Consider the following 23,998-nt stretch of genomic DNA (forward strand, 5'->3'; position numbering starts at 1 on the left):
AGGTTACATCAGACAGTCAGTCTCCATGTAACCCTGCTCTACCTAGGTTACATCAGTCAGTCTCCATGTAACCCTGCTCTACCTAGGTTACATCAGTCAGTCTCCATGTAACCCTGCTCTACCTAGGTTACATCAGTCAGTCTCCATGTAACCCTGCTCTACCTAGGTTACATCAGTCAGTCAGTCTCCATGTAACCCTGCTCTACCTAGGTTACATCAGACAGTCAGTCTCCATGTAACCCTGCTCTACCTAGGTTACATCAGAGTCAGTCTCCATGTAACCCTGCTCTACCTAGGTTACATCAGTCAGTCTCCATGTAACCCTGCTCTACCTAGGTTACATCACTGTCAGTCAGTCTCCATGTAACCCTGCTCTACCTAGGTTACATCAGTCAGTCTCCATGTAACCCTGCTCTACCTAGGTTACATCAGTCAGTCAGTCTCCATGTAACCCTGCTCTACCTAGGTTACATCAGTCAGTCTCCATGTAACCCTGCTCTACCTAGGTTACATCAGTCAGTCTCCATGTAACCCTGCTCTACCTAGGTTACATCACTGTCAGTCAGTCTCCATGTAACCCTGCTCTACCTAGGTTACATCAGTCAGTCTCCATGTAACCCTGCTCTACCTAGGTTACATCAGTCAGTCTCCATGTAACCCTGCTCTACCTAGGTTACATCAGTCAGTCAGTCTCCATGTAACCCTGCTCTACCTAGGTTACATCAGTCAGTCTCCATGTAACCCTGCTCTACCTAGGTTACATCACTGTCAGTCAGTCTCCATGTAACCCTGCTCTACCTAGGTTACATCAGTCAGTCAGTCTCCATGTAACCCTGCTCTACCTAGGTTACATCAGTCAGTCTCCATGTAACCCTGCTCTACCTAGGTTACATCAGTCAGTCTCCATGTAACCCTGCTCTACCTAGGTTACATCACGTCAGTCAGTCTCCATGTAATCCCTGCTCTACCTAGGTTACATAGTCAGTCAGTCTCCATGTAACCCTGCTCTACCTAGGTTACATCAGTCAGTCTCCATGTAACCCTGCTCTACCTAGGTTACATTCAGTCAGTCTCCATGTAACCCTGCTCTACCTAGGTTACATCAGTCAGTCTCCATGTAACCCTGCTCTACCTAGGTTACATCAGTCAGTCAGTCTCCATGTAACCCTGCTCTACCTAGGTTACATCAGTCAGTCTCCATGTAACCCTGCTCTACCTAGGTTACATCAGTCAGTCTCCATGTAACCCTGCTCTACCTAGGTTACATCAGTCAGTCTCCATGTAACCCTGCTCTACCTAGGTTACATCAGTCAGTCAGTCTCCATGTAACCCTGCTCTACCTAGGTTACATCAGTCAGTCTCCATGTAACCCTGCTCTACCTAGGTTACATCAGTCAGTCTCCATGTAACCCTGCTCTACCTAGGTTACATCAGTCAGTCTCCATGTAACCCTGCTCTACCTAGGTTACATCAGTCAGTCTCCATGTAATCCCTGCTCTACCTAGGTTACATCAGTCAGTCTCCATGTAACCCTGCTCTACCTAGGTTACATCAGTCAGTCAGTCTCCATGTAACCCTGCTCTACCTAGGTTACATCAACAGTCAGTCTCCATGTAACCCTGCTCTACCTAGGTTACATCAGTCAGTCAGTCTCCATGTAACCCTGCTCTACCTAGGTTACATCAGTCAGTCTCCATGTAACCCTGCTCTACCTAGGTTACATCAGTCAGTCTCCATGTAACCCTGCTCTACCTAGGTTACATCACTGTCAGTCAGTCTCCATGTAACCCTGCTCTACCTAGGTTACATCAGTCAGTCTCCATGTAACCCTGCTCTACCTAGGTTACATCAGTCAGTCTCCATGTAACCCTGCTCTACCTAGGTTACATCAGTCAGTCAGTCTCCATGTAACCCTGCTCTACCTAGGTTACATCAGTCAGTCTCCATGTAACCCTGCTCTACCTAGGTTACATCAGTCAGTCAGTCTCCATGTAACCCTGCTCTACCTAGGTTACATCAGTCAGTCTCCATGTAACCCTGCTCTACCTAGGTTACATCAGTCAGTCTCCATGTAACCCTGCTCTACCTAGGTTACATCAGTCAGTCAGTCTCCATGTAATCCCTGCTCTACCTAGGTTACATCAGTCAGTCTCCATGTAACCCTGCTCTACCTAGGTTACATCAGTCAGTCAGTCTCCATGTAACCCTGCTCTACCTAGGTTACATCAGTCAGTCTCCATGTAACCCTGCTCTACCTAGGTTACATCAGTCAGTCTCCATGTAACCCTGCTCTACCTAGGTTACATCAGTCAGTCTCCATGTAACCCTGCTCTACCTAGGTTACAGTCAGTCAGTCTCCATGTAATCCCTGCTCTACCTAGGTTACATCAGTCAGTCTCCATGTAACCCTGCTCTACCTAGGTTACATCAGTCAGTCAGTCTCCATGTAACCCTGCTCTACCTAGGTTACATCAGGTCAGTCTCCATGTAACCCTGCTCTACCTAGGTTACATCAGTCAGTCTCCATGTAACCCTGCTCTACCTAGGTTACATCACGTCAGTCAGTCTCCATGTAACCCTGCTCTACCTAGGTTACATCAGTCAGTCTCCATGTAACCCTGCTCTACCTAGGTTACATCAGTCAGTCAGTCTCCATGTAACCCTGCTCTACCTAGGTTACATCAGTCAGTCTCCATGTAACCCTGCTCTACCTAGGTTACATCAGTCAGTCTCCATGTAACCCTGCTCTACCTAGGTTACATCAGTCAGTCTCCATGTAACCCTGCTCTACCTAGGTTACATCAGTCAGTCAGTCTCCATGTAACCCTGCTCTACCTAGGTTACATCAGTCAGTCTCCATGTAACCCTGCTCTACCTAGGTTACATCAGTCAGTCAGTCTCCATGTAACCCTGCTCTACCTAGGTTACATCAGTCAGTCTCCATGTAACCCTGCTCTACCTAGGTTACATCAGTCAGTCAGTCTCCATGTAACCCTGCTCTACCTAGGTTACATCAGTCAGTCTCCATGTAACCCTGCTCTACCTAGGTTACATCAGTCAGTCAGTCTCCATGTAACCCTGCTCTACCTAGGTTACATCAGTCAGTCTCCATGTAACCCTGCTCTACCTAGGTTACATCAGTCAGTCTCCATGTAATCCCTGCTCTACCTAGGTTACATCAGTCAGTCTCCATGTAACCCTGCTCTACCTAGGTTACATCAGTCAGTCAGTCTCCATGTAACCCTGCTCTACCTAGGTTACATCAGTCAGTCAGTCTCCATGTAACCCTGCTCTACCTAGGTTACATCAGTCAGTCTCCATGTAACCCTGCTCTACCTAGGTTACATCAGTCAGTCAGTCTCCATGTAACCCTGCTCTACCTAGGTTACATCAGTCAGTCAGTCTCCATGTAATCCCTGCTCTACCTAGGTTACATCAGTCAGTCTCCATGTAACCCTGCTCTACCTAGGTTACATCACTGTCAGTCAGTCTCCATGTAACCCTGCTCTACCTAGGTTACATCACTGTCAGTCAGTCTCCATGTAACCCTGCTCTACCTAGGTTACATCAGTCAGTCTCCATGTAACCCTGCTCTACCTAGGTTACATCAGTCAGTCAGTCTCCATGTAACCCTGCTCTACCTAGGTTACATCAGTCAGTCTCCATGTAACCCTGCTCTACCTAGGTTACATCAGTCAGTCTCCATGTAACCCTGCTCTACCTAGGTTACATCAGTCAGTCTCCATGTAACCCTGCTCTACCTAGGTTACATCAGTCAGTCTCCATGTAACCCTGCTCTACCTAGGTTACATCAGTCAGTCTCCATGTAACCCTGCTCTACCTAGGTTACATCACGTCAGTCAGTCTCCATGTAACCCTGCTCTACCTAGGTTACATCAGTCAGTCTCCATGTAACCCTGCTCTACCTAGGTTACATCAGTCAGTCAGTCTCCATGTAACCCTGCTCTACCTAGGTTACATCAGTCAGTCTCCATGTAACCCTGCTCTACCTAGGTTACATCAGTCAGTCAGTCTCCATGTAACCCTGCTCTACCTAGGTTACATCAGTCAGTCTCCATGTAACCCTGCTCTACCTAGGTTACATCAGTCAGTCTCCATGTAATCCCTGCTCTACCTAGGTTACATCAGTCAGTCTCCATGTAACCCTGCTCTACCTAGGTTACATCAGTCAGTCAGTCTCCATGTAACCCTGCTCTACCTAGGTTACATCAGCAGTCAGTCTCCATGTAACCCTGCTCTACCTAGGTTACATCAGACAGTCAGTCTCCATGTAACCCTGCTCTACCTAGGTTACATCAGTCAGTCTCCATGTAACCCTGCTCTACCTAGGTTACATCAGTCAGTCAGTCTCCATGTAACCCTGCTCTACCTAGGTTACATCAGTCAGTCTCCATGTAACCCTGCTCTACCTAGGTTACATCAGTCAGTCAGTCTCCATGTAACCCTGCTCTACCTAGGTTACATCAGTCAGTCTCCATGTAACCCTGCTCTACCTAGGTTACATCAGTCAGTCAGTCTCCATGTAACCCTGCTCTACCTAGGTTACATCAGTCAGTCTCCATGTAACCCTGCTCTACCTAGGTTACATCAGTCAGTCTCCATGTAACCCTGCTCTACCTAGGTTACATCAGTCAGTCAGTCTCCATGTAACCCTGCTCTACCTAGGTTACATCAGTCAGTCTCCATGTAACCCTGCTCTACCTAGGTTACATCAGTCAGTCTCCATGTAACCCTGCTCTACCTAGGTTACATCAGTCAGTCTCCATGTAACCCTGCTCTACCTAGGTTACATAGTCAGTCAGTCTCCATGTAACCCTGCTCTACCTAGGTTACATCAGTCAGTCTCCATGTAACCCTGCTCTACCTAGGTTACATCAGTCAGTCTCCATGTAACCCTGCTCTACCTAGGTTACATCACGTCAGTCAGTCTCCATGTAATCCCTGCTCTACCTAGGTTACATCAGTCAGTCTCCATGTAACCCTGCTCTACCTAGGTTACATGTCAGTCAGTCTCCATGTAACCCTGCTCTACCTAGGTTACATCAGTCAGTCTCCATGTAACCCTGCTCTACCTAGGTTACATCACTGTCAGTCAGTCTCCATGTAACCCTGCTCTACCTAGGTTACATCAGTCAGTCTCCATGTAACCCTGCTCTACCTAGGTTACATCAGTCAGTCAGTCTCCATGTAACCCTGCTCTACCTAGGTTACATCAGTCAGTCTCCATGTAACCCTGCTCTACCTAGGTTACATCAGTCAGTCTCCATGTAACCCTGCTCTACCTAGGTTACATCAGTCAGTCTCCATGTAACCCTGCTCTACCTAGGTTACATCACTGTCAGTCAGTCTCCATGTAATCCCTGCTCTACCTAGGTTACATCAGTCAGTCTCCATGTAACCCTGCTCTACCTAGGTTACATCAGTCAGTCAGTCTCCATGTAACCCTGCTCTACCTAGGTTACATCAGTCAGTCTCCATGTAACCCTGCTCTACCTAGGTTACATCAGTCAGTCTCCATGTAACCCTGCTCTACCTAGGTTACATCACTGTCAGTCAGTCTCCATGTAACCCTGCTCTACCTAGGTTACATCAGTCAGTCTCCATGTAACCCTGCTCTACCTAGGTTACATCAGTCAGTCAGTCTCCATGTAACCCTGCTCTACCTAGGTTACATCAGTCAGTCTCCATGTAACCCTGCTCTACCTAGGTTACATCAGTCAGTCTCCATGTAACCCTGCTCTACCTAGGTTACATCAGTCAGTCTCCATGTAACCCTGCTCTACCTAGGTTACATCAGTCAGTCAGTCTCCATGTAACCCTGCTCTACCTAGGTTACATCAGTCAGTCTCCATGTAACCCTGCTCTACCTAGGTTACATCAGTCAGTCAGTCTCCATGTAACCCTGCTCTACCTAGGTTACATCAGTCAGTCTCCATGTAACCCTGCTCTACCTAGGTTACATCAGTCAGTCAGTCTCCATGTAACCCTGCTCTACCTAGGTTACATAGTCAGTCAGTCTCCATGTAACCCTGCTCTACCTAGGTTACATCAGTCAGTCAGTCTCCATGTAACCCTGCTCTACCTAGGTTACATCAGTCAGTCAGTCTCCATGTAACCCTGCTCTACCTAGGTTACATCAGTCAGTCAGTCTCCATGTAACCCTGCTCTACCTAGGTTACATCAGTCAGTCTCCATGTAACCCTGCTCTACCTAGGTTACATCAGTCAGTCAGTCTCCATGTAACCCTGCTCTACCTAGGTTACATCAGTCAGTCAGTCTCCATGTAACCCTGCTCTACCTAGGTTACATCAGTCAGTCTCCATGTAACCCTGCTCTACCTAGGTTACATCACTGTCAGTCAGTCTCCATGTAACCCTGCTCTACCTAGGTTACATCAGTCAGTCTCCATGTAACCCTGCTCTACCTAGGTTACATCAGTCAGTCAGTCTCCATGTAACCCCTGCTCTACCTAGGTTACATCAGTCAGTCTCCATGTAACCCTGCTCTACCTAGGTTACATCAGTCAGTCTCCATGTAACCCTGCTCTACCTAGGTTACATCTCAGTCAGTCTCCATGTAACCCTGCTCTACCTAGGTTACATCAGTCAGTCAGTCTCCATGTAACCCTGCTCTACCTAGGTTACATCAGTCAGTCAGTCTCCATGTAACCCTGCTCTACCTAGGTTACATCAGTCAGTCAGTCTCCATGTAACCCTGCTCTACCTAGGTTACATCAGTCAGTCAGTCTCCATGTAACCCTGCTCTACCTAGGTTACATCAGTCAGTCTCCATGTAACCCTGCTCTACCTAGGTTACATCAGTCAGTCTCCATGTAATCCCTGCTCTACCTAGGTTACATCAGTCAGTCTCCATGTAACCCTGCTCTACCTAGGTTACATCAGTCAGTCAGTCTCCATGTAACCCTGCTCTACCTAGGTTACATCAGACAGTCAGTCTCCATGTAACCCTGCTCTACCTAGGTTACATCAGTCAGTCTCCATGTAACCCTGCTCTACCTAGGTTACATCAGTCAGTCTCCATGTAACCCTGCTCTACCTAGGTTACATCACTGTCAGTCAGTCTCCATGTAACCCTGCTCTACCTAGGTTACATCAGACAGTCAGTCTCCATGTAACCCTGCTCTACCTAGGTTACATCAGTCAGTCTCCATGTAACCCTGCTCTACCTAGGTTACATCAGTCAGTCTCCATGTAACCCTGCTCTACCTAGGTTACATCACTGTCAGTCAGTCTCCATGTAATCCCTGCTCTACCTAGGTTACATCAGTCAGTCTCCATGTAACCCTGCTCTACCTAGGTTACATCAGTCAGTCTCCATGTAACCCTGCTCTACCTAGGTTACATCAGTCAGTCTCCATGTAACCCTGCTCTACCTAGGTTACATCAGTCAGTCTCCATGTAATCCCTGCTCTACCTAGGTTACATCAGTCAGTCAGTCTCCATGTAACCCTGCTCTACCTAGGTTACATCAGTCAGTCTCCATGTAACCCTGCTCTACCTAGGTTACATCAGTCAGTCTCCATGTAACCCTGCTCTACCTAGGTTACATCAGTCAGTCTCCATGTAACCCTGCTCTACCTAGGTTACATCAGTCAGTCAGTCTCCATGTAACCCTGCTCTACCTAGGTTACATCAGTCAGTCTCCATGTAACCCTGCTCTACCTAGGTTACATCAGTCAGTCTCCATGTAACCCTGCTCTACCTAGGTTACATCAGTCAGTCAGTCTCCATGTAACCCTGCTCTACCTAGGTTACATCAGACAGTCAGTCTCCATGTAACCCTGCTCTACCTAGGTTACATCAGTCAGTCTCCATGTAACCCTGCTCTACCTAGGTTACATATCAGTCAGTCTCCATGTAACCCTGCTCTACCTAGGTTACATCAGTTAGTCTCCATGTAACCCTGCTCTACCTAGGTTACATCAGTCAGTCAGTCTCCATGTAACCCTGCTCTACCTAGGTTACATCAGTCAGTCAGTCTCCATGTAACCCTGCTCTACCTAGGTTACATCAGTTAGTCTCCATGTAACCCTGCTCTACCTAGATTACATCAGTCAGTCAGTCTCCGTGTAACCCTGTTCTACCTAGGTTACATCAGTCAGTCAGTCTCCATGTAACCCTGCTCTACCTAGATTACATCAGTCAGTCAGTCTCCGTGTAACCCTGTTCTACCTAGGTTACATCAGTCAGTCAGTCTCCATGTAACCCTGCTCTACCTAGGTTACATCAGTCAGTCTCCATGTAACCCTGCTCTACCATGCCATGTGATGCTGCAGCTTCTCTCCTGCTGCTCATACACTGACTGACTGACTGGCTGGCTGACTGACTGACTGACTGACTGACTGACTGACTGACGGACTTCCAGTGAGTCACACATGGAGACAGCGCCAGGCTAGCAGGGCCAAGGTATGGAGACAGCGCCAGGCTAGCAGGGCCAAGGTACAGGAGCGTGAAGAGATGTAGTTGCTACTTTACTTTAATCGCCAGCTAGGCTTGACGGGCTAATCAGCTTCATCATACTATTAGATTACCACTAATCAACGTTCCCTCACATTTTTCGGCCCGGAGCAAATTTCAGGTCTGCTGAGCGCAAACTTGAACGTTGTGAAAATTCAGTGGAACTTCCAGCACGCGTTTACTATGAACAATATGTTAGTTTTAAGTGGCTATTTGATCATAATGTAGGCCTACCAGAGTGGCCTACCATCAAAAACAATGGAGAAAATGCATCCCATAACATTTTAACATGGAAATAGCTGTTCTATCATTCAGCCCAATGTGTGTTGTTCAATGTAGGCCTATATTCCATGAGACTTGACATTAACCTGTATATCCACTTGTCTTTCAGACAACGAGGTGACTGAAAATGTTGTTGTTTTGATACAAGAAACCACTTTACAAAATAAAATGCATTATTATGCCCATACCATTATTACAGAGAATCAGACAAATGATGCTACCCTCTGCCTATTGGCTACTTAGCTTATTCAAGCCTGTCTCAAAATACAACACTGCCCCTTTTAAGACAAAAATAAAGCTCTTTACCTGAGTCGCTTTTCAAAGATGTCTATAAATGTACATGTTTTGTGCTCTTGTAGGAACCAATCACTCCCCTATTGCTGACTATAAATGATCTATAACAGGGCTAATAACTCACTAACTAGCAAAGGATATGAACTAAATGTTCACACGTGGCTACATGCAGCTCTCGCTTTGATCTCAAAACAAGCGCATCTACTCACAACCGCTCATGCTGTAAACACAGTCCAGTTCAAAGTAAATGGCACAGATCCATATATGGCAATGGTCTATTTGCATATAGGTCTACTGCAGCTCTGATTGGTTATGCCGCACCGGTCTGTGAGGAGTACGGGCTGAGTCCTGCTTGTCAATGCAATAGAATCCTACTCCGATGGGTTCCGCCTACAACAAAATCTCTTGCGTAGTTCGATTTGTTTCGGTATGTTGCATTGAAAGTGGATAATATCGCGTTGATTCGATCACACTTGCCACAGTAAAGGGAAACGTTGATAGAGTTAACATGGAGAACTCTAGAACAGTGGTCACCAACCTTTTCTGAGTCCAGATCACTTTGAGTCAGAATGCAGGCCGAGATCTACCGCTCAGATTTTTTTTATTAACATGACTTAAAAAAGATAAGCCTATGCAACATTAACCAATTAAAAACAGTACTGTAGCAATGAGGTTTGTGTAGTAAGCTATAGGCCCAATACAGTATGACTGTGTATTGGCTTTGCTTGAATTGCCCTGCCAATACATTGTTATATTAAAACATTTGAGGTAGGCTTTATGATCACATCGGTAATAGATCCGCTGTTGTATTTACTTGTGCAGCACAGCTGAGTGAGCATACATTTTATATAATTAGCTTTTTATTTCTTTTACTGGGCTGATGGTGCTTGCATGTGATGGTCAGTCTCAGCAGACTGAGGGGTTCGCCTCTCACCAGCCCTCCGCTCTCCCTTTCCTTCGCCTCTCAACATCCCTCCGCTCTCGCTTTCCTCCGCTGACACGGACCAAAAAGGGGACACAGTCTTCCAGATGATGGCGAAACTCGAGTCGCACCGCATTATTTCTGCCTCCTGCTCAAATTCATGTTACTCCTATGAACAGAGAATGTGAAATATTCCTCGATATTAAAAAAAGCCCCAAGCCGCTAACAATAACAACACAAGCCTATAGATCCACTTTCCTACTCATTCATTACTGCTGCAGTGCTTGTTGTAGTGCTGAGTGGAAATGGGAAGAACGCGCATTTTATGGCTTATAAAAGTGTTGAATACAAAGTGTTGACAGCGCTGAGTAAGAACTTAAACATGAACTCACTCATAAAAACAGCATCTCATTGCTGTATTCGTTGACAGTCTCTCTCTCTCTAGTCGTGGTTTTAAACGTTTTGAAATCTCACAGTATCAACTTTGCTGTAGCTTTCTTTTTACGCCTGGTACGTTACTGCAGACACGGTCATCTGAGCCAGCCGATTGGCCAGCGGTAGGCCTATAGCGCACTTGATTTGCCTTCAGACACATGCAATTGTTCAAAATGGCAGTTGGCCTACCCGGCGCCCAGGGCAGCTGAATCGGGTTCACCTGCCGCCAACAGCCCGAGACGAATAAAACAAAATAGGAACACAAGGCTTTATCGTTGGGTTTTTTACAGAAACGTTTGGCGATCGACTGGTAATGCCTTGGAGGTGGAATCACGATCGACCGGTTGGTGACCACCGCTCTAGAAAGCTGAGTGAAGTTCAAGTTCGTCCTTCTCTCTGTGGGCTGATGTTTCTGCTAGGCAGTCCCGGAGGAGCTGCACGACAGGCTCAGGCTGCTGCGCACGCAGCTTAGAGAGAACATGGCCTATAATTCAATACCAATATTTACCTACGTGAAGTTCGATCCTTTCTTAGCTTGTATATGGATATCTATACAAACTTCAACAAAATAATGAAACCTGTCGGGGTCCTTCCTTCCCATGTGACCTGTACAAGACAGACTCAGTCAGGACAGATAGGGCCAGGAGGTTTTCCAGACTAACTCGTCAGTCAGGACAGATTGTCTGGAAAACCTCCTGGCCCTAACTAATAGATCCAGTCTGATATGTGATGTGTCCTGGCCCTAACTAATAGATCTAGTCTGATATGTGATGTGTCCTGGCCCTAACTAATAGATCCAGTCTGATATGTGATGTGTCCTGGCCCTAACTAATAGATCCAGTCTGATATGTGATGTGTCCTGTCTAACTAATAGATCCAGTCTAATATGGGATGTGTCCTGTCTCTAACTAATAGATCCAGTCTGATATGTGATGTGTCCTGGCCCTAACTAATAGATCCAGTCTGATATGTGATGTGTCCTGTCTCTAACTAATAGATCCAGTCTAATATGGGATGTGTCCTGTCTCTAACTAATAGATCCAGTCTGATATGTGATGTGTCCTGGCCTTAACTAATAGATCCAGTCTGATATGCGATGTGTCCTGGCCCTAACTAATAGATCCAGTCTGATGTGTGATGTGTCCTGTCTCTAACTAATAGATCCAGTCTGATATGCGATGTGTCCTGGCCCTAACTAATAGATCCAGTCTGATGTGTGATGTGTCCTGTACCTCCAGGGATACAGCTGGTCAGGAGAGATTCAACAGTATAACCTCGGCCTACTACCGTGGGGCCAAGGGAATAGTACTGGTCTATGATATCACCAAGCAGGAAACCTTCGACGACCTACCCAAATGGATGAAGATGATCGACAAGGTAAGATGAAAAACTCTTGGAACAGCTTTTGATAGCTTGGTGGGTTTTCAGAGTGTGGGTTTGAGAACCCTTATGTGGTACAGTACACATTTTTATTGTAACCCTGGACAAGCACACCTCATTCAACTTGTCAACTAATCATCAAGCCCTCAATGAGTTGAATGAGGTGTGCTTGTCCAGGGCTACAACAAAAATGTGTACTGTTGGGGGGTAATGGAGGACCAGGGTGTTGGGGGGTACTGGAGGACCAGGGTGTTGGGGGGTACTGGAGGACCAGGGTGTTGGGGGGTACTGGAGGACCAGGGTGTTGGGGGTACTGGAGGACCAGGGGTGTTGGGGGGTACTGGAGGACCAGGGTGTTGGGGGTACTGGAGGACCAGGGTGTTGTGGGGGGTACTGGAGGACCAGGGTGTTGGGGGTACTGGAGGACCAGGGTGTTGGGGGTACTGGAGGACCAGGGTGTTGGGGTGGGGGGGTACTGGAGGACCAGGGTGTTGGGGGTACTGGAGGACCAGGGTGTTGGGGGGTACTGGAGGACCAGGGTGTTGGGGTGGGGGGGGTACTGGAGGACCAGGGTGTTGGGGGTAATGGAGGACCAGGGTGTTGGGGGTACTGGAGGACCAGGGTGTTGGGGGTAATGGAGGACCAGGGTGTTGGGGGTACTGGAGGACCAGGGTGTTGGGGGTACTGGAGGACCAGGGTGTTGGGGGGTAATGGAGGACCAGGGTGTTGGGGGTACTGGAGGACCAGGGTGTTGGGGTGGGGGGTACTGGAGGACCAGGGTGTTGGGGGTACTGGAGGACCAGGGTGTTGGGGGGGTACTGGAGGACCAGGGTGTTGGGGGGGTACTGGAGGACCAGGGTGTTGGGGGTACTGGAGGACCAGGGTGTTGGGGGGTACTGGAGGACCAGGGTGTTGGGGGTACTGGAGGACCAGGGTGTTGGGGGGTAATGGAGGACCAGGGTGTTGGGGGTACTGGAGGACCAGGGTGCTGGGGGGTGGGGGGTACTGGAGGACCAGGGTGTTGGGGGGTACTGGAGGACCAGGGTGTTGGGGGTACTGGAGGACCAGGGTGTTGGGGGGGTACTGGAGGACCAGGGTGTTGGGGGGTACTGGAGGACCAGGGTGTTGGGGGGTACTGGAGGACCAGGGTGTTGGGGGTACTGGAGGACCAGGGTGTTGGGGGGTAGACTGGAGGACCAGGGTGTTGGGGGGTACTGGAGGACCAGGGTGTTGGGGGGTACTGGAGGACCAGGGTGTTGGGGGGTACTGGAGGACCAGGGTGTTGGGGGTACTGGAGGACCAGGGTGTTGGGGGGTACTGGAGGACCAGGGTGTTGGGGGTACTGGAGGACCAGGGTGTTGGGGGGGTACTGGAGGACCAGGGTGTTGGGGGGTACTGGAGGACCAGGGTGTTGGGGGGTACTGGAGGACCAGGGTGTTGGGGGGGTACTGGAGGACCAGGGTGTTGGGGGGGTACTGGAGGACCAGGGTGTTGGGGGTACTGGAGGACCAGGGTGTTGGGGGGTACTGGAGGACCAGGGTGTTGGGGGGTACTGGAGGACCAGGGTGTTGGGGGTAATGGAGGACCAGGGTGTTGGGGGTACTGGAGGACCAGGGTGTTGGGGGGGTAATGGAGGACCAGGGTGTTGGGGGGTACTGGAGGACCAGGGTGTTGGGGGTACTGGAGGACCAGGGTGTTGGGGGGTACTGGAGACCAGGGTGTTGGGGGGTACTGGAGGACCAGGGTGTTGGGGGGTACTGGAGGACCAGGGTGTTGGGGGTACTGGAGGACCAGGGTGTTGGGGGTACTGGAGGACCAGGGTGTTGGGGGTACTGGAGGACCAGGGTGTTGGGGGGTACTGGAGGACCAGGGTGTTGGGGGGTACTGGAGGACCAGGGTGTTGGGGGGTACTGGAGGACCAGGGTGTTGGGGGGTACTGGAGGACCAGGGTGTTGGGGGGTACTGGAGGACCAGGGTGTTGGGGGGTACTGGAGGACCAGGGTGTTGGGGGGGTACTGGAGGACCAGGGTGTTGGGGGTACTGGAGGACCAGGGTGTTGGGGGGTACTGGAGGACCAGGGTGTTGGGGGGTACTGGAGGACCAGGGTGTTGGGGGGTACTGGAGGACCAGGGGTGTTGGGGGGGTACTGGAGGACCAGGGTGTTGGGGGGTACTGGAGGACCAGGGTGTTGGGGGGTACTGGAGGACCAGGGTGTTGGGGGGTACTGGAGGACCAGGGTGTTGGGGGTACTGGAGGACCAGGGTGTTGGGGGGGTACTGGAGGACCAGGGTGTTGGGGGTACTGGAGGACCAGGGTGTTGGGGGGTACTGGAGGACCAGGGGTGTTGGGGGTACTGGAGGACCAGGGTGTTGGGGGGTACTGGAGGACCAGGGTGTTGGGGGTACTGGAGGACCAGGGTGTTGGGGGGTACTGGAGGACCAGGGTGTTGGGGGGTACTGGAGGACCAGGGTGTTGGGGGGTACTGGAGGACCAGGGTGTTGGGGGGTACTGGAGGACCAGGGTGTTGGGGGTACTGGAGGACCAGGGTGTTGGGGGGTACTGGAGGACCAGGGTGTTGGGGGGTACTGGAGGACCAGGGTGTTGGGGGTACTGGAGGACCAGGGTGTTGGGGGGTACTGGAGGACCAGGGTGTTGGGGGGTACTGGAGGACCAGGGTGTTGGGGGTACTGGAGGACCAGGGTGTTGGGGGGGTACTGGAGGACCAGGGTGTTGGGGGGTACTGGAGGACCAGGGTGTTGGGGGGTACTGGAGGACCAGGGTGTTGGGGGGTACTGGAGGACCAGGGTGTTGGGGGGTACTGGAGGACCAGGGTGTTGGGGGGTACTGGAGGACCAGGGTGTTGGGGGGTACTGGAGGACCAGGGTGTTGGGGGTACTGGAGGACCAGGGTGTTGGGGGGGTACTGGAGGACCAGGGTGTTGGGGGGTACTGGAGGACCAGGGTGTTGGGGGGGTACTGGAGGACCAGGGTGTTGGGGGGTACTGGAGGACCAGGGTGTTGGGGGGGACTGGAGGACCAGGGTGTTGGGGGGTACTGGAGGACCAGGGTGTTGGGGGGTACTGGAGGACCAGGGTGTTGGGGGGTACTGGAGGACCAGGGTGTTGGGGGGTACTGGAGGACCAGGGTGTTGGGGGTACTGGAGGACCAGGGTGTTGGGGGTACTGGAGGACCAGGGTGTTGGGGGGTACTGGAGGACCAGGGTGTTGGGGGGTACTGGAGGACCAGGGTGTTGGGGGTACTGGAGGACCAGGGTGTTGGGGGGTACTGGAGGACCAGGGTGTTGGGGGGTACTGGAGGACCAGGGTGTTGGGGGGTACTGGAGGACCAGGGTGTTGGGGGGGGGTACTGGAGGACCAGGGTGTTGGGGGGTACTGGAGGACCAGGGTGTTGGGGGGTACTGGAGGACCAGGGTGGTGGGGGGACTGGAGGACCAGGGTGTTGGGGGGTACTGGAGGACCAGGGTGTTGGGGGGTACTGGAGGACCAGGGTGTTGGGGGGTACTGGAGGACCAGGGTGTTGGGGGTACTGGAGGACCAGGGTGTTGGGGGGTACTGGAGGACCAGGGTGTTGGGGGGTACTGGAGGACCAGGGTGTTGGGGGGTACTGGAGGACCAGGGGTGTTGGGGGGTACTGGAGGACCAGGGTGTTGGGGGGAGTACTGGAGGACCAGGGTGTTGGGGGGGTACTGGAGGACCAGGGTGTTGGGGGGTACTGGAGGACCAGGGTGTTGGGGGGTACTGGAGGACCAGGGTGTTGGGGGGTACTGGAGGACCAGGGTGTTGGGGGGTACTGGAGGACCAGGGTGTTGGGGGGTACTGGAGGACCAGGGTGTTGGGGGGTACTGGAGGACCAGGGTGTTGGGGGGTACTGGAGGACCAGGGTGTTGGGGGGTACTGGAGGACCAGGGTGTTGGGGGGTACTGGAGGACCAGGGTGTTGGGGGTACTGGAGGACCAGGGTGTTGGGGGGTACTGGAGGACCAGGGTGTTGGGGGGGTACTGGAGGACCAGGGTGTTGGGGGGTACTGGAGGACCAGGGTGTTGGGGGGTACTGGAGGACCAGGGTGTTGGGGGGTACTGGAGGACCAGGGTGTTGGGGGGTACTGGAGGACCAGGGTGTTGGGGGTACTGGAGGACCAGGGTGTTGGGGGGGTACTGGAGGACCAGGGTGTTGGGGGTACTGGAGGACCAGGGTGTTGGGGGGTACTGGAGGACCAGGGTGTTGGGGGGGTACTGGAGGACCAGGGTGTTGGGGGGTACTGGAGGACCAGGGTGTTGGGGGGTACTGGAGGACCAGGGTGTTGGGGGGTACTGGAGGACCAGGGTGTTGGGGGGTACTGGAGGACCAGGGTGTTGGGGGGTACTGGAGGACCAGGGTGTTGGGGGTACTGGAGGACCAGGGTGTTGGGGGTACTGGAGGACCAGGGTGTTGGGGGGGTACTGGAGGACCAGGGTGTTGGGGGTACTGGAGGACCAGGGTGTTGGGGGGTACTGGAGGACCAGGGTGTTGGGGGTACTGGAGGACCAGGGTGTTGGGGGGTACTGGAGGACCAGGGTGTTGGGGGGTACTGGAGGACCAGGGTGTTGGGGGGGTACTGGAGGACCAGGGTGTTGGGGGTACTGGAGGACCAGGGTGTTGGGGGTACTGGAGGACCAGGGTGTTGGGGGGTACTGGAGGACCAGGGTGTTGGGGGTACTGGAGGACCAGGGTGTTGGGGGGTACTGGAGGACCAGGGTGTTGGGGGGTACTGGAGGACCAGGGTGTTGGGGGTACTGGAGGACCAGGGTGTTGGGGGGTACTGGAGGACCAGGGTGTTGGGGGTACTGGAGGACCAGGGTGTTGGGGGGTACTGGAGGACCAGGGTGTTGGGGGGGTACTGGAGGACCAGGGTGTTGGGGGGGTACTGGAGGACCAGGGTGTTGGGGGGGTACTGGAGGACCAGGGTGTTGGGGGGGTACTGGAGGACCAGGGTGTTGGGGGGTACTGGAGGACCAGGGTGTTGGGGGGGTACTGGAGGACCAGGGTGTTGGGGGTACTGGAGGACCAGGGTGTTGGGGGTACTGGAGGACCAGGGTGTTGGGGGGTACTGGAGGACCAGGGTGTTGGGGGGTACTGGAGGACCAGGGTGTTGGGGGGGTACTGGAGGACCAGGGTGTTGGGGGGGTACTGGAGGACCAGGGTGTTGGGGGGTACTGGAGGACCAGGGTGTTGGGGGGGTACTGGAGGACCAGGGTGTTGGGGGTACTGGAGGACCAGGGTGTTGGGGGGTACTGGAGGACCAGGGTGTTGGGGGTACTGGAGAGGGTACTGGGGGACCAGGGTGTTGGGGGGGTACTGGAGGACCAGGGTGTTGGGGGGTACTGGAGGACCAGGGTGTTGGGGGGGGTACTGGAGGACCAGGGTGTTGGGGGGGTACTGGAGGACCAGGGTGTTGGGGGGGGTACTGGAGGACCAGGGTGTTGGGGGGGTACTGGAGGACCAGGGTGTTGGGGGGGTACTGGAGGACCAGGGTGTTGGGGGGGTACTGGAGGACCAGGGTGTTGGGGGGTACTGGAGGACCAGGGTGTTGGGGGGGTACTGGAGGACCAGGGTGTTGGGGGGGTACTGGAGGACCAGGGTGTTGGGGGGGGTACTGGAGGACCAGGGTGTTGGGGGGGTACTGGAGGACCAGGGTGTTGGGGGGTACTGGAGGACCAGGGTGTTGGGGGTACTGGAGGACCAGGGTGTTGGGGGGTACTGGAGGACCAGGGTGTTGGGGGGTACTGGAGGACCAGGGTGTTGGGGGGGTACTGGAGGACCAGGGTGTTGGGGGGTACTGGAGGACCAGGGTGTTGGGGGGGGTACTGGAGGACCAGGGTGTTGGGGGGGTACTGGAGGACCAGGGTGTTGGGGGGTACTGGAGGACCAGGGTGTTGGGGGGGGTACTGGAGGACCAGGGTGTTGGGGGTACTGGAGGACCAGGGTGTGGGGGGTACTGGAGGACCAGGGTGGTGGGGGGTACTGGAGGACCAGGGTGTTGGGGGGGGTACTGGAGGACCAGGGTGTTGGGGGGTACTGGAGGACCAGGGTGTTGGGGGGTACTGGAGGACCAGGGTGTTGGGGGGTACTGGAGGACCAGGGTGTTGGGGGGTACTGGAGGACCAGGGTGTTGGGGGGTACTGGAGGACCAGGGTGTTGGGGGGTACTGGAGGACCAGGGTGTTGGGGGGGGTACTGGAGGACCAGGGTGTTGGGGGGGTACTGGAGGACCAGGGTGTTGGGGGGTACTGGAGGACCAGGGTGTTGGGGGGTACTGGAGGACCAGGGTGTTGGGGGGTACTGGAGGACCAGGGTGTTGGGGGGTAATGGAGGACCAGGGTGTTGGGGGGTACTGGAGGACCAGGGTGTTGGGGGGTACTGGAGGACCAGGGTGTTGGGGGGTACTGGAGGACCAGGGTGTTGGGGGGTACTGGAGGACCAGGGTGTTGGGGGGGTACTGGAGGACCAGGGTGTTGGGGGGTAATGGAGGACCAGGGTGTTGGGGGGTACTGGAGGACCAGGGTGTTGGGGGTACTGGAGGACCAGGGTGTTGGGGGGTACTGGAGGACCAGGGTGTTGGGGGGTAATGGAGGACCAGGGTGTTGGGGGGTAATGGAGGACCAGGGTGTTGGGGGGTACTGGAGGACCAGGGTGTTGGGGGTACTGGAGGACCAGGGTGTTGGGGGGTACTGGAGGACCAGGGTGTTGGGGGTACTGGAGGACCAGGGTGTTGGGGGGTACTGGAGGACCAGGGTGTTGGGGGTACTGGAGGACCAGGGTGTTGGGGGGTACTGGAGGACCAGGGTGTTGGGGGGTACTGGAGGACCAGGGTGTTGGGGGGTACTGGAGGACCAGGGTGTTGGGGGGTAATGGAGGACCAGGGTGTTGGGGGTACTGGAGGACCAGGGTGTTGGGGGTACTGGAGGACCAGGGTGTTGGGGGGGTAATGGAGGACCAGGGTGTTGGGGGGTACTGGAGGACCAGGGTGTTGGGGGTACTGGAGGACCAGGGTGTTGGGGGTACTGGAGGACCAGGGTGTTGGGGGGTACTGGAGGACCAGGGTGTTGGGGGGTACTGGAGGACCAGGGTGTTGGGGTGGGGGGCTACTGGAGGACCAGGGTGTTGGGGGGGTAATGGAGGACCAGGGTGTTGGGGGTACTGGAGGACCAGGGTGTTGGGGGTACTGGAGGACCAGGGTGTTGGGGGTACTGGAGGACCAGGGTGTTGGGGGGTACTGGAGGACCAGGGTGTTGGGGGGGTACTGGAGGACCAGGGTGTTGGGGGTACTGGAGGACCAGGGTGTTGGGGGGGTACTGGAGGACCAGGGTGTTGGGGGGGGGGTACTGGAGGACCAGGGTGTTGGGGGGTAATGGAGGACCAGGGTGTTGGGGGGTACTGGAGGACCAGGGTTTCACATCTCACTACCCTGCCTGTCTGCCTGTCTGCCTGTCTGCCTGTCTGCCTGTCTGCCTGCCTGCCTGTCTGCCTGCCTGCCTGCCTGTCTGTCTTTCTGCCTGTCTGTCTGTCTGTCTGTGTGTTGTGTCAGAACTTACCACTGATCTCTCCTGTCATTGGTCAGTATGCTTCAGAGGAGGCAGAGCTGCTGCTAGTGGGGAACAAGCTGGACTGTGAGACAGACCGCATCATCACTAAACAGACTGCAGAGAGGGTGAGTCTAATACTGATCTAGGATCAGCATCATCACTAAACAGACTGCAGAGAGGGTGAGTCTAATACTGATCTAGGATCAGCATCATCACTAAACAGACTGCAGAGAGGGTGAGTCTAATACTGATCTAGGATCAGCATCATCACTAAACAGACTGCAGAGAGGGTGAGTCTAATACTGATCTAGGATCAGCATCATCACTAAACAGACTGCAGAGAGGGTGAGTCTAATACTGATCTAGGATCAGCATCATCACTAAACAGACTGCAGAGAGGGTGAGTCTAATACTGATCTAGGATCAGCATCATCACTAAACAGACTGCAGAGAGGGTGAGTCTAATACTGATCTAGGATCAGCATCATCACTAAACAGACTGCAGAGAGGGTGAGTCTAATACTGATCTAGGATCAGCATCATCACTAAACAGACTGCAGAGAGGGTGAGTCTAATACTGATCTAGGATCAGCATCATCACTAAACAGACTGCAGAGAGGGTGAGTCTAATACTGATCTAGGATCAGTATCATCACTAAACAGACTGCAGAGAGGGTGAGTCTAATACTGATCTAGGATCAGCATCATCACTAAACAGACTGCAGAGAGGGTGAGTCTAATACTGATCTAGGATCAGATAACAGACAATATCCTCACCTCAATCATTAGAGGGAGGAAATGTATAAATGTCTTCACAGCTCTGTATGGGCTTTGACTGACAGCCGTTCTAAAGTTGAGCACTGTGTGAGACAATTTTATTCTAAAATAGATTAAATTGTATTTTTTCCTCATCAATCTACACACAATACCCCATAACGACGAAGCAAAAACAGGTTTTTAGACATTTTTGGAAATGTATAAAAACTGGAATTTTACATTTCCATAAGTATTCAGACCCTTTACTCAGTACTTTGTTGAAGCACCTTTGGCAGCGATTACAGCCTCGAGTCTTCTTGGGTATGATGCTACAAGCTTGGTACACCTGTATTTGGGGAGTTTCTCCCATTCTTCTCTGCCGATCCTCTCAAGCTCTGTCAGGTTGGATGGGGAGCGTCGCTGCACAGCTATTTTCAGGTCTCTCCAGAGATGTTCGATCGGGTTCAAGTCTGGGCTCTGGCTGGGCCACTCAAGGACATTCAGAGACTTGTCCCGAAGCCACTCCTGCGTTGTCTTGGCTGTGTGATTAGGGTCGTTGTCCTGTTGGAAGGTGAACCTTCGCCCCAGTCTGAGGTCCTGAGCGCTCTGGAGCAGGTTTTCATCAAGGATCTCTCTGTACTTTGCTCCGTTCATCTTTCCCTCGATCCTGACTAGTCTCCCAGTCCCTGCCGATGAAAAACATCCCCACAGCATGATGCTGCCACCACCATGCTTCACCGTAGGGATGGTGCCAGGTTTCCTCCAGATGTGACGCTTGGCATTCAGGCCAAAGAGTTCAATCTTGGTTTCATCAGACCAGAGAATCTTGTTTCTCATGGTCTGAGAGTCATTTAGGTGCCTTTTGGCAAACTCCAAGCGGGCTGTCATGTGCCTTTTACTGAGGAGTGGCTTCCATCTGGCCACTCTACCATAAAGGCCTGATTGGTGGAGTGCTGCAGAGATGGTTGTCCTTCTGGAAGGTTCTCCCATCTCCACAGAGGTACTCTAGAGCTCTGTCAGAGTGACCATCGGGTTCTTGTTCACCTCCCTGACCAAAGCCCTTCTCCCCGATTGCTCAGTTTGGCCGGGCGGCCAGCTCTAGGAAGAGTCTTGGAGGTTCCAAACTTCTTCCATTTAAGAATGATGGAGGCCACTGTGTTCTTGGGGACCTTCAATGCCCCAGATCTGTGCCTCGACACAATCCTGTCTCGGAGCTCTTCGGACAATTCCTTCGACCTCATGGCTTGGTTTTTGCTCTGACATGCACTGTCAACTCTGGGACCTTATATAGACAGGTGTGTGCCTTTCAAAATCATGTCCAATCAATTGAATTTACCACAGGTGGACTCCAATCAAGTTGTAGAAACATCAAGGATGATCAATGGAAACAGGATGCACCTGAGCTCAATTTGGAGTCTCATAGCAAAGGGTCTGAATAAGTATGTAAATAAGGTATTTCTGTTTTTTGTTTTTAATGCATTTGCAAAAATGTCTAAAAACCTGTTTTTGCTTTGTCATTATGGGGTATTGTGTGTAGATTGCTGAGGAAATTGTTTTTTTTACTCCATCTTAGAATAAGGCTGTAACGTAACAAAATGTGGAAAAAGTCAAGTGGTCTGAATACTTTCCGAAGGCACTGTACATCTGCTATATAGGCTTTTATACAGTGAGGAAAAAAGTATTTGATCCCCTGCTGATTTTGTACATTTGCCCACTGAGAAAGACATGATCAGTCTATAATTTTAATGGTAGGTTTATTTGAACAGTGAGAGACAGAATAACAACAAAAACATCCAGAACAACGCATGTCAAAAATGTTATAAATTGATTTGCATTTGAATGAGGGAAATAAGTATTTGACCCCTCTGCAAAACTTGACTTAGTACCTGGTGGCAAAACCCTTGTTGGCAATCACAGAGGTCAGACGTTTCTTGTAGTTGGCCACCAGGTTTGCACACCTCTCAGGAGGGATTTTGTCCCACTCCTCTATGCAGATCTTCTCCAAGTCATTAAGGTTTCAAGGCTGACGTTTGGCAACTCGAACCTTCAGGTCCCTCCACAGATTTTCTATGGGATTAAGGTCTGGAGACTGGCTAGGCCACTCCAGGACCTTAATGTGCTTCTTCTTGAGCCACTCCTTTGTTGCCTTGGCCGTGTGTTTTGGATCATTGTCATGCTGGAATACCCATCCACGACCCATTTTCAATGCCCTGGCTGAGGGAAGGAGGTTCTTACCCAATATTTGACTATACATGGCCCCATCCATCGTCCCTTTTGATGTGGTGAAGTTGTCCTGTCCCCTTAGCAGAAAAACACCCCCAAAGCATAATGTTTCCACCTCCATGTTTGAAGGTGGGGATGATGTTCTGGGGTCATAGGCAGCATTCCTTCTCCTCCAAACACGGCGAGTTGAGTTGATGCCAAAGAGCTCCATTTTGGTCTCATCTGACCACAACACTTTCACCCAGTTCTCCTCTGAATCATTCAGATGTTCATTGGCAAACTTCATACAGGCCTGTATATGTGCTTTCTTGAGCAGGGGGACCTTGCGGGCGCTGCAGGATTTCAGTCCTTCACGGCGTAGTGTGTTACCTGTTGTCACCTTCTCACCAAGCTGCTTGGTGATGGTCTTGTAGCCCATTCCAGCCTTGTGTAGGTCTACAATCTTGTCCCTGACATCCTTGGAGAGCTCTTTGGTCTTCGCCATGGTGGAGAGTTTGGAATCTGATTGATTGATTGCTTCTGTGGACAGGTGTCTTTTATACAGGTAACAAGCTGAGATTAGGAGCACTCCCTTTCAGAGTGTGCTCCCAATCTCAGCTCGTTACCTGTATAAAAGACACCTGGTAACCAGAAATCGTTCTGATTGAGAGGGGGTCAAATACTTATTTCCCTCATTAAAATACAAATCAATTTATAACATTTTTGACATGCGTTTTTCTGGAATTTTTGTTGTTGTTATTCTGTCTCACTGTTCAAATAAACCTACCATTAAAATGATAGACTGATCATTTCTTTGTCAGTGGGCAAACGTACAAAATCATCAGGGGATCAAATACTTTTTTCCCCTCACTGTAGTTATTCCGTTAGAAACGTTTCAATTTGGCCCTTTGCCATGTAGGCCAATTTCCACAAGCATAAGGGGTTAAATCCACTCTAGGTTAAACACAGACTTCACTGTTGCTCCTGTTACAATAGCTCGCCCCATCAATGTAAAGTGAAAATGTCACTGCTTCCTTCACATTCCTCTGAAGATACTCTGAAGAATCTGACAGTTAATGAAAAACCTTCAGTTGGAAATTACCCAGAGTTCTGAGTGCTTTAAGAAAGTTTGGTCAGGAGCCTCCCGAGTGGCGCAGCGGTCTAAGGCACTGCATCGCAGTGCTTGAGGCGTCACTACAGACCCAGGTTCGATCCCAGGCTGTGTCACAGCCGGCCGTGACCAGGAGACCCATGAGGCGGCGCACAATTGGCCCAGCGTCGTCCGGGATAGGGGAGGGTTTGGCCGGCCGGGATTTCCTTGTCCCGTCGCGCTCTAGCGACTCCTTGTGGCGGGCCCGGCGCCTGCAAGCTGACTTCGGTCGCCAGCTGGTGCGGCTGGCTTCCGGGTTAAGCGAGCAGTGTCAAGAAGCAGTGTGGCTTGGCAGGGCCGTGTTTTGGAAGACGCATGGCTCTAGACCTTCGCCTCTCCCGAGTCTGTAGGGGAGTTGTAGCGATGGGACAAGACTGTAACTACCAATTGGATATCATGACATTGGGAAGAAAAAGTGGTAATAAGTACAAAAAAAATAGAAAAAGTACTTTCTATACTTATTTTCTTCCCCGGGAAAGACTACAGAAGTTCAATTTCT

General features: G+C 52.0%; 1 protein-coding gene across 2 annotated transcripts in view; it reads left to right on the forward strand.

The window, feature by feature from the left end:
* Positions 1-23,998, forward strand: part of LOC121580555 (ras-related protein Rab-12-like) — a 53,996-nt gene that overhangs the window by 25,884 nt on the left and 4,114 nt on the right. For both annotated transcript variants that reach the window (XM_045224657.1, XM_045224656.1), the window contains exons 3-4: positions 11,670-11,808; positions 19,427-19,516. In XM_045224657.1, coding sequence (XP_045080592.1) covers positions 11,670-11,808; positions 19,427-19,516 — 229 coding nt within the window. The remainder of the gene's footprint in view (positions 1-11,669; positions 11,809-19,426; positions 19,517-23,998) is intronic.

Source organism: Coregonus clupeaformis, chromosome 14 (assembly GCF_020615455.1).
Source record: "Coregonus clupeaformis isolate EN_2021a chromosome 14, ASM2061545v1, whole genome shotgun sequence".
Lineage (NCBI taxonomy): Eukaryota > Metazoa > Chordata > Actinopteri > Salmoniformes > Salmonidae > Coregonus > Coregonus clupeaformis.